This window comes from Haliaeetus leucocephalus, unplaced genomic scaffold (assembly GCF_000737465.1).
Source record: "Haliaeetus leucocephalus isolate CR32 unplaced genomic scaffold, Haliaeetus_leucocephalus-4.0 Scaffold406, whole genome shotgun sequence".
Classification (NCBI taxonomy): Eukaryota; Metazoa; Chordata; class Aves; order Accipitriformes; family Accipitridae; genus Haliaeetus; species Haliaeetus leucocephalus.
Window position 1 is genome coordinate 155,344 of NW_010972842.1, and position 15,282 is coordinate 170,625.

Sequence of the window (15,282 nt, forward strand, 5' to 3'; positions counted from 1 at the left end):
TAATCAAGAAGCACCCCAATATCGTCCTCTCAGGCAGTGCGGTGCAAGCCACTCATGCAATTTGGTGTTCCCATTGTGGAAGGTAGGAGCGATAGCTCTACACTCCACACTGCTTTTAAAATATTTTTTTAAAACTGAAGACATTCTAGGAAGTAACCTGTATGTTGCTCCCTAACAAAAGTAATAGCTATACTTAAGCAATTACAAAATATTTTTTAAATCACTACTTTTAATTTGCCTTCAGTCATTAAATATTTAATATTCCTTTTCATCTTCTTTTCCTTGCCAATATAAGTGTTGTATTGTTGATTTCATTTTATCTCTTGTACAGGAAAGTAAAAAGAACTCCTCTGTGCAATGAAAAGATTTAAAAAAATCATTATACAATACTCCAATATTCCTTTTGAAGGGTTAGTATGAATAGCTTATTTTCTGTCTTTTAAACTCAAGATAACAGAATTATGAATTGGATCATCTTGCTTACTTTTAGGATGACAGTAAGCATCCAGGTGACTATCTTGTAAGTCATGCTAAACTTCAACTTATAGCAAAATACTATTTTCAGTACAGTTTTAGATTTTTGCTTCTTTTTTTTTCAGTTCTCAGAATCTTGATTGCACAAATGGTGCGTTAAATTGTAAGCACAGTATTTGTAATAGTAATGTGTTAATTTGGAAATTTTATGATGTAAGCAGGAGATGTATAACACAGGATGGTACAGTAGGGTTTCTCGATACTAAATGCTGTTATTGCAACTTGGTACACTATCAGTAACATCACTGGAAAAAAAGACTTTTTTTGCTGCTTTTAGAAGCACTGTAGAAAAGGATTAAAAGTGCTTCCCTCCCTCCTTTTTTTACATTCACCAGGGAATTTGACTGAAAAAGCCTAGACTCTTCTATAGTGTGTTACATTTAGGAGCAAAGCCGATAATCTTGTCATTCTGAGTTTCCTTGGATGGAGCACAGCATTTGGTAAGCCCACCACTTCTTTCCCACAAAATATTGGTACATTTATCATGGTAAGGATGACAAGGAAAAATGGCAGGGGAGTGGTTCTGGTCCTTTTTCATACCTGCACAGCTTGATTGTACTGAAGCCAGTGAAATTGTGTTGGTGCAATTTGGACTAGAATTGAGAGAAAACATATGTGTGTATTTTAAAGCATCTTTGACTTCCATCTGCATAATGTCTACCAATAATGATTACATAATAGCAAGAAATAATCCAATTTGACAGTCTTTTTGTTAAAACATTTAACATCAGCCTGCTGTACATAGAGGGCTGGCTTGTCACACATTATAGGTTCAGTATAGCTTTAACAAAGCCATGAAAAGCTTGTTATATCAAACACAAAGTTTGTTAAAATTATTCAGTAAAATTTCTGGGTTTGATTTTGCTTGACCAATGATCAAAAGCATAAACGTTATTTTTCTCTGAAAGACAGTACCTTCTGCTGTCTGTAAAGCTGTACATACAGAGGATATTGCTAGAGTGGAATCTTAACTCCTCTAAAGTAAGTAGGGTTTTTGCTGCTGTGTTCATCGGTTGAAATTTCATTGAGAATGATGTGTGCATACCCAAAAGGATCAGTCTGAGTTGCTGTGGGTCACATAAGAGTACAAAAAAGTTGCACTACAGAAAAATCTGTCAGTATTTTAAAAAATTGATAAATGGAGAGATATTCCATGATGCTTTGTGGTGGCATTGTGCAGGATTTTGTGCTTAGCTTGGAATATTTACTATTGATCTGCAAGAATTCTTGTAGCAGAACTGCCATTGTGGTCAATGTAGTGAAATGCTAAATAATGGTTTGATCAGATCAATTATACGGGATGATTTAGATCAGTTGGAAAGATTCTTATCTGAAAAATATTGCAAGTAGCAGAAAATGAGACCATAACCCTCTATCTCTTATTAGGGATTACATCCTAGAAAATAGTCACTTGCAAAAGGACTTTGATTAACTATCACTGTCCTCATCTGAATACAAGTTCTCAGTGTAGCGTTAGCATTCAGAGAAGTTATTTTCATCTAGTGAGATGCATGGTGCTGTTGTGCAGAGTCCTGTCTGGTTTAGTCCTGCTGCTCCTCTGTGATGAGAGGTTTGTCTTGATCCATCTTGCAGTGATGCACTTCAAACCTCCTTTCTGCTTCTTCTCCCTCTACTCCAAACTACAGCATTGCCTTTTCTGTGCCTTCTACTCCACAGCCTCTTTTCCCTTGTTGTGAAGATCCTGGGGGATGAGAAAAGAAAGTCACTGAATGTAGTTCACTTTGTAAATGTTCCTTTCTCTTCCAAATGTGGACTTGTCACACTGTCTGTCATCAAAGGTGAAGTGCAGAGGGGCAATGCTGTGAGCTGGATGTGTGAAAGTGGCATGGAAGTGCAAATCTATAGGATGCAGTATGTCCTGCATACTTTCCCAACTCCTCTGACTTCATTTGCTTAAGCATCGCTTTGGCCTCATAGGTGATATAGCAAGATGGGAATAGAGGTGGAAATTGGGATGGAAAGGAAAGAACTCAGGAAGAGAACAGTTTGAGGTTTGCCTCTGCACCCACTCCTACCCAAGAAAGGGATCAGTTGATTTAAAATACCTGTGTAATCCTTGAATATGTAAACGGGAAGGTGTCAAGTAGGCTTAGGGAAGAGGTACTGCCTCTACGTTAATGTGAATTAAAGCTTTCTTGGGCATTGACTTTTGGTTCTGTTGTAGCACAGGGTAAGGTGTAAAATTCTGGAAGACTTAAAGATAGCTTCTGGAAAACTTCTAAAGGTAGCTTCAACAATGTGTACCTGTATCTAATCATATACTACTTGCCTTAGAAGTGACTTAACTGAAAGCGACTTTCTGAATAGAAATTACCTGTTAAATTTAAGTAAGAGTTTAAACATGGCTATTGAAGGGTTGTGGGCCTAGATCCATAAAAAAAAGACTTACTTAGCTAACTTGCACTGAAATAAAAAATGACTAAGTACCTTTGTGTCTGTTAATAGATTGCAAACATGTTTTAACAGCTATGACAATATATGGGTATGTGTAAAGGTCAGTGTCTTACTAATTTTGGAGGGGTCGGGGGCTGGTTTTTTATTTTATGTTTCCAAAATAAATTTCCCAGTTTTGAGGTACATTTATGGTTAATGTTGAAGCTGTTAAAAGTTTTGCAGTTAGCTCAAGCCAAAAAAACCCACAGCTACTAAACAAAACCTCCCCCATACCTTTTAAAGAAAACCTTTGAAAAACCCAGAAAGCAAGGGAGCTGTGCTTGGGGAAGAGGAGGGCAGAATAAGCAGGTAACTTCATGTGGTGAACAGTCCAATAAAAGTCATTGAGTTAATGGATGGGCATAATTAAATGTATGTACGGTCCCCTTACGATCCCTCAGATATGACTGTATGGCATTTTATATAAGTCCTGGATGTTAACATCAGATGATATTCTCTTCAGCAAGAAACTTGGTCTTAGTTGAGCAGCAAGTTCCACAGCATTGCTTTTCCTTGAAAGATATTTCTCTGCCTTCATATTTGTTTCTGTTGCCAAGAACCTTCCTGTAGGTCACATCTTAATTCTTAAGCTCATCTTGGATGGGGTGGGAAATGGACATGTATTTTTGTGTCAGATAATTTCTGGATAAGCATGGGGTTACAGGCTCTCACCCTACTTTCAGACTGAAGAACAAGCCTTCCACAGCCAAAGCAATAAATTGTGGTTTTCCCTGAAGTATTCATGAATACTGTATGAAAGTTTTAACCACTTCTTTTAATACTGTCTCTGTTTGCAGAGTTTTCTTTATTAGAAAAGGGTTAGGATTCATTTGACCACATACCCACGTTTACATTGAGCTGGGTCTTGAAACTTCCTTTTATAGTTGTTGGACTGAAGCAAGTGGTTAGAAGGAATAACCGGTTTTAGAAACAGGTTTGTGAACTTCTCTGTTTTTGAGTGAAGTGACTTAGGCAGCTGACTCTTGGAGGTATGGACAGGGTTCAAGACACTTAAATTTAGGTGTCTACATGTATGCACAGTTTTTAATATCTTATTACAGTCAGTGGAAATCTGACCAATACAGTCAGTGGAGCCATGAGCAAATAGTTCTGGTGGCTGGTTAGCTGAATAGCTTTTGTGGCTGTTTTGACTAGGCTGATCAGTTTTCTGTTGAAAATAAAAGGACATTAGGTACCTAGCTTATATACCTCACACTTACCTTTAGGTGTCTTAGTCCTATTTTGAGGGCTTCCTTTAGTGGTCCATATGTGATAATCTGGGGTATCCCAGCTGGCCTTCTGCTACCAGTCCAGATGGCATGGATGATTCTCCCAAGTCCTGTATCATATCTGCCTGTCCCAAAAAGATATCTCTGATCCCCTGGACATTTCAAATCACACTAGATACTTCTATGTAGGCAACTAAATAAATTAGTCAAAAGAGATCTTTATACTTGGTCAGATGAATTGTACCTGGGGGATATACTTGATGTTGTAAAATGTATAAATTAGGGTTGTGTTTCCCTGGTGCAGTTGTTTCATAGGTCTGACAGATGTGAGGCCCTCATGATATTAAAAGTTTACTTTGTATAGCCTAATAAGTAATAGCAAACGTCTTTATTTTTAGAACCTCATCTTGGAAGTCTGCTTTGTGAATCCTCAAGAGGATTCTTGTGTGTATTTAATGGAACTCAATATAAAATATGTAAAAAAAAAAAAAAAAAAAGTAGATATGTACCTTTCCTCTTCTGAGAGGATTTTTTTTTTTTGACAGCTTTTCCCTATGTGTTTTCCTGTACACCATTTTTATACTTCTCCCTGCCTGCCTTTCCACTTCAGCCCTCAATTATGCTCCACAGGTTTCTTTCCCAAGTCTTGGGTTATTACCCAGCTCCATCTTTAAAAAGTCTATGTAGCTGCTTTCTGAGCAGGAAGGAGCTTGTTTTCCATGGTCATTTGTGTTTAATCCACAGCTAACTTGTTTTTTACCTCTGTTCCGCTTAAGGAAAGTACAAGGCTGTGTGGCTTTTATACTTCACCTTTTCAGACTTCTGCTGAAGGCAGCAGAGTTTATAACAGCTGCTGTGGTAGCACAATGAACAGCACTCTTAGCTCCTGAAGTTGCCAGTACCATCAACTGGGCTAGGTCAGCAAAACCAAACTATTGGCACTGCCAATCCTTCACAAGAACGGGTTTGGTTTGGTTTGGTTTTGGAGGGAGGGTGGTGGGATAAATTTGACCATAAAGACTTTTACCATCTCTGCTCTAAATAGCTATCCATGTTGGAAAGAGTCCTTTCTGTTCCTGTGCCTCTTGGTGACCTTCCAATTTCATACTGTTTCCATCTTTTCCAAAGATGATGGAGGTGGGAAAATGCCTGTCCAGTTTGATCACTGCTGTCTGAAGTCATCTTTCTCCTGTTCAGAAGAGATGCTTTTGTCTTCTTTTTGGTTCACAGTAGAGCATCTTTTAATCTTTAGTAGTGCTGGTTATCGTTTTGCCTGTACTCTTTTTGTGATGCATACACAGGTAGTTGAATGAGTTTTAGCTAATTAGCTGTTTGCTCTATTGTCAGTGCACTTGCTGCCAGGCAACACACACCTCTTACAAAACTGATCTGAAAAATAATGTGGAGTTTTAGAGACATAGAGGATTGTAGTCTTTTTCAGGTACTTTATTCTTATAAATCAAATAAACCAGACGTTTTAAAATCCAAAAGAGGTACAGAAAAAAATTCTCTTGTGTTTTGGTTGTGTATGCCAAATGTCACCCTGGGGCAACATATTCATATATCTCTGTTATAAAACCAATATAATGGATGGCTTGGTTACATAGTTGTTAAATTGTTGGTTAAATTGTTACAGCTTGGCACTCTACCAGAGGTATTGTAGCTAAACCCCAGATGACACATAAGCCATGAGCTACTAACGCACTCTTTATTTTCTGGAGATCTAAGACTTACTGCTCCACTGGAAGATGTTAAGGTTACTTTTCTAGATTTAAACAACAGTTTTCTCTATGATTTAGGTAAACAATGCTCCATCTGAATAAGAACTTAAGGCAAGCTGCCATGACTGACATCTTGATCCCCAGAAGATGGCAGTGAGTGTTTAAGAGGAAAGATAGTTTTATTTTGTCATATGCTTTATCTGCTCAAATCTTAAAAATATTTTTACAAATATGCTTGAGAATATATTAAATCTTTAAACTATGTATTTTGGTCCAGTTAGGTAAGCTACATTGTAGCTCCATAAGTGCTGATTCAGAGATGTACAGGGGGAGAAGATGTGGTAGCTTCTTCAGCAACTGCCATGTGCGCTCTTACGCTGTGTGAGGCGGTTCAAGGTTGCTTATCCACAGTGAACAAATTGAAGATCTCCTTAAATTACTGGAAAAAAGTGGTCATTTCAGTTTTGGAATTTGTCAGATAAAGTTATGATAAGAAAGCCTCAGTGGGCACAAAATTGTTCATAAACAAGACTTGAAAAATGATGGCCTTCTCTTTCATCCTAAAAAGCTCTTAAATACTTGATTTCACTTTTTCTGTTTGTGTGTCTTTTCTGGTTGATTTTGGACATCAGTTTGAGGAAATATTGTTTGTTCTTTGTATGTATGTGAAGACTTGTCTGATAGAGTGTGTAGCATGGAGAGTGTGGGTAATAATAGATTATGTTTTCTGTGCTTAATAAATCAGAAGGCATCAAACAAAAGTAGCTGATGGCAGACTGACAGCAAAGATGGTGGTTCTTTATAAAACGTGTAGTTGTGCTATGGAATGTTGTGGATGCTAAAATTACACAGAGATTCAAAAAACAATGGGGCAAATTCACAACAGGTGTGTCAACCAAGGGCCACTACATGCGAAATCACAATTTCTGGCTCAGAAGGTGCATAAGCTGAAAATTGCTGGAGGCTGGGAGAGTATTTCTGGGAAGTATCATTATGTGCTTTTCTTGCTCTGGTACTGATTTCAAGGCATCCATTATTGGCTGCTTTTGGAGACAGGATGCTCGTCTTAGTGGGTTTTTAGTCTGAGATGCTAGAACTGTTCATATATGAAGTGATTTTGCTAGTTCTTATTTCAAGTTTTTAAAATGAAAAATATAAAAACTAAGTTGTGTATCTTGTTGGTATGTCTTTCTATTAACATTTTTTTGTGTTTATTTATATCTAGCTATAAGTTACCAGAGAGCAATTCTAATTGCTTGTTATTGCTATCTTTTCGTATGTTTTAGTTCAGAGTGTGTACTTGAGCAAAATTTACTTTAATTGCTTGATCAGATGCTTAATTAAAAAAGCTCATCACTGCATCACGTGTTGAAGTATGCCTCTGTTTTGTTAAGAATGGAAGAGTGTTTTCATTTATGTCTTGTGGAAGACTGCAGAAATGAAAAGTTTCACCTGTGATGTACTTCCAGACTTTAGATGGAGAGCTGCCCTGTGTTATACCTCCTGACAAGCTGAATTTACTGACTTGGAGAAAAGACTAGGATCACATTTCTTGCTCTGTACTTTTGTGGATGCCCCTCTTAACTTTGTCCCTGTCTATCAGAAACCTTAGGTGCCTTTTTTGTCAGAGGAGGCAAACATATTTTAGGGAAAATAACGTAGTGGTTAAACCACTGCATGAAGACTTAAAAGACTGTTACTGAATACTGTGTTTTATACTACTTGTTTTCCATGTTGTTTGGAAAATAATATCTCTGCATCAGTTTTCCATCTGAAAAATTGAGACAGTTTTTCTCTATTATAAAGGAAGTTATATGAAGAAATCAGTTGCTGTCCTTGAGCTATTAGATATTATGAAGCGGTTCATAGAAGGAGGAGGGTGGATAAGTGGGTCCTGCTATCTGACTGAATTAAATTTAGTAGTTAGAAATGCTGAGAATGAAATCTGCTACAGCCTATAAGGTAAAATCTAGTCTATTGACACTAGATTACATAGGAACTGTGTACGTTTAGTAACTTTTCACTTTATACATGTCCATAGTTTGGTGAGCACTGTATAGAATTGTGAGGAGCACTGTGAGAGGCTGCTGCAGCGTATGGTGGGAAAAAGCCTTCAGAGAAATTAGTTGTTTTTCTTGATCCATTGGCATGGAGGGGTAAGAGGTATCTTTTGGATTAGAGGAATAGCTGACACAGGCAGCAAAAATAGAGGATAATTATTGTTCAGTCTAGAAATTTTGGTTAGAGTGGATGTCCCTGTCCCTGAAACAGTTACGCTTAATAGAAATCATTGCTCCTCTTGTTGATGCATGTTGTTCACATAAATGAAGACGGACGCTCAATCCAATGTACATTGAATGCAAATAGCTAAAGTTCTGGCATACAGTTCTCACTAGCCATTTGTACACCTCTGTGTGTTTTAACTGCAAAGTAAAAATAGAACACAGAGTAAATCTAATACAGTTATAGTTTTTTAAGAAAGCAGAAATGGTACTTGCTTTAATTTTTATTGGATTTTCCTGTGATGAAGTTAAGCTCCTGGGTAGCTGAACTCTTAGATTTTTATGTCCTTCAGGGAAAATAGACAGTATATCCATACACACAGCTAATTTGGCAACTGATTATGTCATACTGAAGATAGCTGATTGTCTGCACTTCAGGGCTTTGCTAGGAGGCACATCTACATCATAGCAAGGACTCTTAATTTCCTTTGCAGTGAATAGCGTAATGGAAATCAAGCTGGTCAGCTGAATCTAGCACATGGAATAAATGTTGTTTTCTCTCCCTTAAAATTATCCCCTTCTAATTTTACTAAGCATCTACTTGTGTTAGCATTGTGGGTATTAGTGAACAAGATTTTTATTGATCTTATCTACTACTTTGTGATTTTGTAAACTTTAATAACATTCCCCCTGCACCACCTCCAAAATCAAGACTTCCAGCCCTGTTATCTTTCCTCATATAGTAGTTTCTCCTTCTCTCTTCATCCTTTTAGTTGGCTGATTCTATACCTTCAGAAGAGGACTTTACCCAGTACTTGAGATGTGGGTTTACCAGGGTTTTATAGAGTGGCAAAATGAGGAAGTTAACCTTTTAAGTGCGGAATTATGTGCCGGCTCCCACATGAGGTAGATGTCCCTGCCACTTCTCTATCCTTTTTCCAAGTTACTGATGAAGAAGTTGAATATAGCTGGTCGCAGAGGTGCCCCACTGCTTACCTGTCTCCATCATGAAAGTGGTTAGCCATAGTGTTTGCTTTCTATCCATGAAATGTCTTTTCATCCAATACTGTTGGATAGGAGTTTCTGTAATAATACTTGATATACAACCTTGTCCAAAACTTCTTGAAAATCCAAATATATTAGTGTCCAGTGGATCCGCTTTACCCATGTGTCTATTGACATTGTTACAGAACTGTAGCAGTTCGTGAGGTGGATTTAGTTTTACAGAAACCATACTGATATTCCCAGCATGTAATGTTTATGTATGTGCTCAGTGATCTTATTCATCAGTATAAACTCATTCTCCTGTCTTGCTAGGGGTGCAAGTCAGACTTACACTGGTCTTGGTAACTGTGGAGTGAGAAGATATTGTTGCTATGAACTGTTGTTTGTCAACAGCTCTTAAACCTGAACTGTACCCTCCAGCCAAACAAATGGGACTGCAAATAAAGCATACAGATAAGATTTCATGTCTTTTCACAAGTTGTGCTTCAAAAATTCGCGTTCAGCCCAGTATACTGTGATGACTTGGTAGTTGTTTGCAAGTGAGGCACAGGTTACACTGGATTAGGTGTGCTGTGGTTTAGGTTCTTTCACCTTCTCTTGCCTTCATCCCTGATGTGCTACTTCAGGTCTGCTGAATTATTTCGGTCTCTGTGAGGCTGCATATGGGAACTGTTAGTCACAAGGTTAGTTTCTTTCCCATTTTGTCCTTAATCACAAGACTTTGCAGGATCATTTCCTTGCAACAGGATAGGATTTCAAACTGTCATACTGGAGGGCTTTTAATTTCTTCACTTTAAATAAAAATAATCAGACTATTTGCTATTAATTTTGACTTTATATACTACAAATAAAGCCACCTCAACTTGACAGTTATAGATGTTTGAGGAACCCATAATTAGGATGCTGATATGTCTATGTTTCAGATCTGCAGTAACTATTGCAGTCTGTTAGTTAATGTGTTCATCAGTGGTTTGTTTCTTACAGAAAAGAGAGTTTGATGTGGATAACTTGAGCAAGCCAGAACTGCGAATGCTTTTGAGTATAATGGAAGGAGAACTAGAAGCACGAGACCTTGTAATTGAAGCCTTGCGGGTAAGTTACTGGGTTGTTGTGGTTTGCTTTTTTTTTTTTAATTCTCTTTTGCCACTTCCTTTATACTGTGCATAGAATATTATTAGTGGAAGAGTAAATTGTGATTTTTAAAGTTTTAGGTTGAGTAAATCTCAGTAATCGCAAAATATGTTCTTGTTTAATTGTTGACATTCAGTAATTCTATGTAATTTTGGTATGAAATACCAACAAAATTTCAGAGAAGTAAGTGCAAAAACTGCAAAATTACTTCCTTTTTAAATTCTTCTACATTGTAGAGTCTGTTATTTGTGAAAGGAAGGAGTAACTTCAAAGGAAAATTCAGTCCATTCGTTGTTTGTTCTGATGGTCTATATATTTGTGCATCTAGTCTATTCATTGCATTCATTTTCTGAGAGATGGAAGGAGGGGCAAAATTGGATGGACATATCTACTTAGGGAAAAGTTTTTGTGGTGGTTTTTTTGCTTTGCTTTTTTTCTTTTTTTTTTTTAATAAATGGTGAAATACATGATATGTATTCATAACAGCACTCACAAGTACTCTGTTAGATTTTTGCTGTGCTAGGCGCATGTGAAGGTTTGTTTTCTGCTTCAGAAGGTTGCTGTCTGAAAAGCAACTTAAAGTTGATTGGAAATGTACAAACAAAACTATATTTTAATTAAAAGATGATAAATTTTTATGACTGTAATGACCTTAAAATTGATACGGAACAGAATAAAATTTAACAGAGCTGCCAAACAGACTGCAGGTTTAGGGGGGAAAAACAGGCTTACATCGTTTGAAAATATTTATATCCTCATAGTTGGAGAGAGGGAAATTATGCCCTTTAAGGTCTCTTAAAGCAAAACCTCAATGTAATAAAATGTATCTAATACTAGTTTTTAGTAGTATGTGTAATGATTATCAAGTAGTGTGGGAACATTTTCCACTTGTAATGTCACAGTAACAATTGTAAATGCATTTTTATTCAATTTTAATTTGTTTTGTGATGGCTTCAGATCACTTCATGCAAATGGAGCTTTAAGTAGCTGTCATAGATGTACCTGCATTAATAACTAAAGACTTTACAGGTATAAACCTCTCTTATAAAATACAATTTTCATTTTTAATGACAATGAGACACTGGAAGCAATATGTTTCTGGGGGATTACTGCACTTTGAAGTTATTTTGTGTTTGGCCTTCAGGTATATGCATATGCTGAAATGTGCTGCCTTTTCATCCTGCTGTTTTACAATTTCACATCTCATTTGCCCGGACTAGGACTTTTTATTTTCCCTGTCTGCCAGTTAAGGTTTTGTAAAAGGGGAAAAAATGTGCACACCACATCCAGAATCTCTTTTTTCGACTCTTCTAAGTTTGGAGGAATGCAAATAGAATACTTAGATGATTTTCTCTAATACATATTCATGAACAAGCTACTACACTACATATCAAATAATGGATGTATTTAAATTGAATAAAATGAAAAAAAAAATCAAAACTAAAAAAAAAAACCCCAAGAATGCAATACACATTTAATGATAGTAAACATTAAACATTCAGGATAGTGCAGTCCCAGGAGAGAAAAAGTCTACATTAGTTTCTCATGCACCTGCTGAAAAGGGTGGCATGTACACAGTGTTTTTTGATGACTAATATGGATCAATATAAAAAATAGCTCAATTTCACATGAGGTATATAAATGTTGAAAATTGGTTTTGTTTTGATTTTTGTTTTTTACTTCTCCTGCATCTCAATTTCCAGTTTCTGGATTTTGTTTAGAGGATTTTACTACAAAATACATGTGGACCTCCAGTCTTACAGGCAGCTTGCTGGTTAGCTGTACTAGTACTGGAAAACTTGGAAGTTATACCTGCTGAAGAACTGTAGCCTGATATCTTGGAATATGATACTTTCGGATCTTCTGGCTTCTTGGGAAGCCACAAGTCAGCAGTATTAGCAGCTGGAGTCTCCAAGCAGTGCACAAAATAAGCTACTAGATAGCCAAATATAGGTCTTATAAAAGTGAATAACAAGAGAATTCCATTGGAATTGTGTCAAGTTTGGTACTTTGATTTTTTTCAACAAAGTGGCATACATACTTTGTGTATCATTAAAGCAAGAAGGAGATGGTTTTCATATAAGGGAAAGAATTTCTTATGTTACTATTTCAAAAGCTGATCAAGCTCTGTATCAAAATTAGGAAAGTTTGTGAGTGTGTGTTTGGGGAGTTTATTGGGTTTTTCTTAATCCTACCAGTACTGCAGGGCTGTGTCAAAGCCTGATAATTTCCAGCCCTATATGAGATATGTGTGTTGTCTTTTCCTCTTAAGTGATCTTCCTGTCAGTTTTCAGTCACTGCGGTTTGTACATTTACTAAGCAGTTTTATATGTTGTTGGTCTTTTTGTAAGACTATAGAATTGGATCTTTTAATCTTCTCTTAGAAAGTAACTGTACATTCTTATGGTTGTCTTATCAGATTTTTCTCTATAATAACTTAAGTTTAACTACATCATTTTTAAATATGTGTGCTCTTACCCGTACTCATTTTGCAACGTTTCACTGAGCACTTGTAAAATTTGTGCAATAAATAGTACTTATGTATCTATTGGAAATACCTCTCCTGGAAAGTTCTAGCATTTAAAGTGAATCAGTCTTGACTGATCACAAAAGAACTGATAATACAGAATATAATTAAAGACTGACTCACATGTTACTACTCTTAATCTGCACCTGGCATGAAGTGTCTCATTTTAACAGGACCTGTTCAATGCATCTGTTAGTCTGCCTTTTTCCAGTTGTATAAATTCTTGCACTGACCTCTCTTGTTTCCCACTTCTCTAATTTTGTGTGAAGACACATCATGTGCTTTACTGAAGATCTGAGACAGATCTGATTGTTTTTTCTCTGTTTATAAAGCCAGTTATGTGGAAAAAAACACACCTACCTTCAACATCCATAGGTAGGATTTCTTTTCAAGCTCTTACAGGAGCACGATTCTTACAATGCCAAATGTTTTTTTTCTCTTGGTATACATGTCATATCATCACAATCCACACCTTTCCACAGTATTCCCTGGTGGAATGGAACAGAGATTTCTCACAGAGAGTTAAGGGGTGTGAACTAGGGAGCAGGAACAGTATTTTTGGATAAGATATGGAGTTGGAACTTGTGCCTTACTGTTTTGTTTGGTTTTTTTTTTTTCTATGTCATGTTTATAGTGTATATATATGTATTATGGAATTCTCAAATCACTTTTAAAATGTTGTTTTAAATTAATTCTTTTCACTTATTTTAGAAATTTCCTTTTCAGGATTACAGTTTAATGCTTCTTGATATATTGTAAGAGTGTAATTTGCCCGTGTGGGTTCTCATGGATTAAGCAGAAAATGCTTATGACATCTTTGGTTTTGTGGGTTGAACCTCAGTCCTATACACAGAGCAAACTCTACTACTTAATAGCTCATAGAAATCTAAAATAATAATCTTCTGAATCTGTTGTGTTTTTGTGACTTCTGGGTTTTTTTGTTCTCTTATTTAAAAAATAGCTGTAAAATTATGCACAGTTTGAGGTGTCAGTGAAAGAAATTAAACTCTAAAATGATGCCCTGTATCAGTTAGTACTGCTGTAATATTGTTTTTCTGACAGGGAGCCAATGCCCTTGGATTTCAGAATTGTATTGTCTTCAGATGCTTGTCTTCTGGCTGTCCATTTACAATGCATTCATTGAATAGTAAAATTAATTTGTATTCTATGACTTTCAGTATAACTTCTCTTGGTGCTAGTAGCCATCAGAGAAGATGGCTACTAACTCCTCATTTAGCACTTTTAAGATGTTGCATAACTTTTTCTGCTCATTTAAAACTTAGTTTCAAAAAGGTGCAGTCCAATGAGAATAACAGGCTTCAGCGTTTGTTACTCTGCTTTGAAAAAAATTGGACTAGGAAATTTTAAGTCTGTCCACTGGCTATTGTTCCAGTGCAGAGTGTCCATTCTGTCTATTCTGTGTAAATAAAAAAAAAAAAAAAAAATTAAAAGTGAGAAAGGCCAGTAGTTTGGGATTATAGGAAGAAATGTTGTTAAATTAACTAATCATCCCAGAGGCCGGGGGTGGGGGGGAAGATAAGTTTAGTTAGTAAAGCTAATAGTGTTGATGTAATAGATTTTTAAGGCACTTGAATTTGTGCCACATGATAAATTAGAGAGAACCAAACCCAAGGTGTCACATATGACAATTAACTCTTTTTATTGCATCTTTGTGCATAATATATTGTAGTTTCCATTGTATTTCATATAAAGTTTTGATACCTTGGGGTCTGCTTTTGAAACAAAAACAAATCTTCATTTCCAAACTGCATTCATAAGAAATATGCAGATGTCATCTGTATACTTCCACATTTTTACAATATGTTGTTGTTCCTTTATAATATGCACAACTGCAGATACAAAAGGACACATAGCATTCCTATTTCTAAAAAAGAGCTATTCCTGCTTCAGCTATTGAAACTTTATCTAGTGGGTCAATGTCTCCTACTATTGCTGTAAAAGTAGTTTGGTGCTTTGATATAAACAGAGAAAGCTGAGGGTTTTTTTTCCCTTAGCAGGTATAAATTTGCTATAGTATACTCTGTTTTCTACAGTACAGAGCGGTATTTTGCTGAATTAATCTCTGTCCGAACACTATTTCTTTTCTGGGGAATATTGGCTGTCTGCAATTTGGAAGTTGGAGAAATTCAGATTTGAAAAAGTTACAGTAATTATCAACCAAAGTAATTTAAGTTGCTGGACAAGTTCAGCCCTGTGAGGACAAACAGCCTTGGAAGAGCAGACCTCTGTCATGCTTAGGGTCAAATTTCCAGATTTATTCTCCAAGTGAACAGTTAATTTGCTGTGGAGAGCAGCATCAGGACTCACCTCAAAGGATGTGATCTTTGTGTAAATCTTTCTCATTAGTGCTCTGATTTTGTATAACTGTTACACCAAATGACTTAAGATGGTACTTTGTGAATCTGTAATTTCTTTATTTTAGTAGCTCCATGATCAGG

At 36.3% G+C, this 15,282-nt stretch overlaps 1 protein-coding gene across 1 annotated transcript in view; it reads left to right on the forward strand.

The window, feature by feature from the left end:
* The window catches only part of CTTNBP2 (cortactin binding protein 2), an 86,869-nt gene that overhangs the window by 900 nt on the left and 70,687 nt on the right, over nucleotides 1–15,282 (forward strand). The window contains exon 2 of the mRNA XM_010573987.1: nucleotides 10,150–10,257. Within this exon, the coding sequence (XP_010572289.1) occupies nucleotides 10,150–10,257 (108 nt within the window). The remainder of the gene's footprint in view (nucleotides 1–10,149; nucleotides 10,258–15,282) is intronic.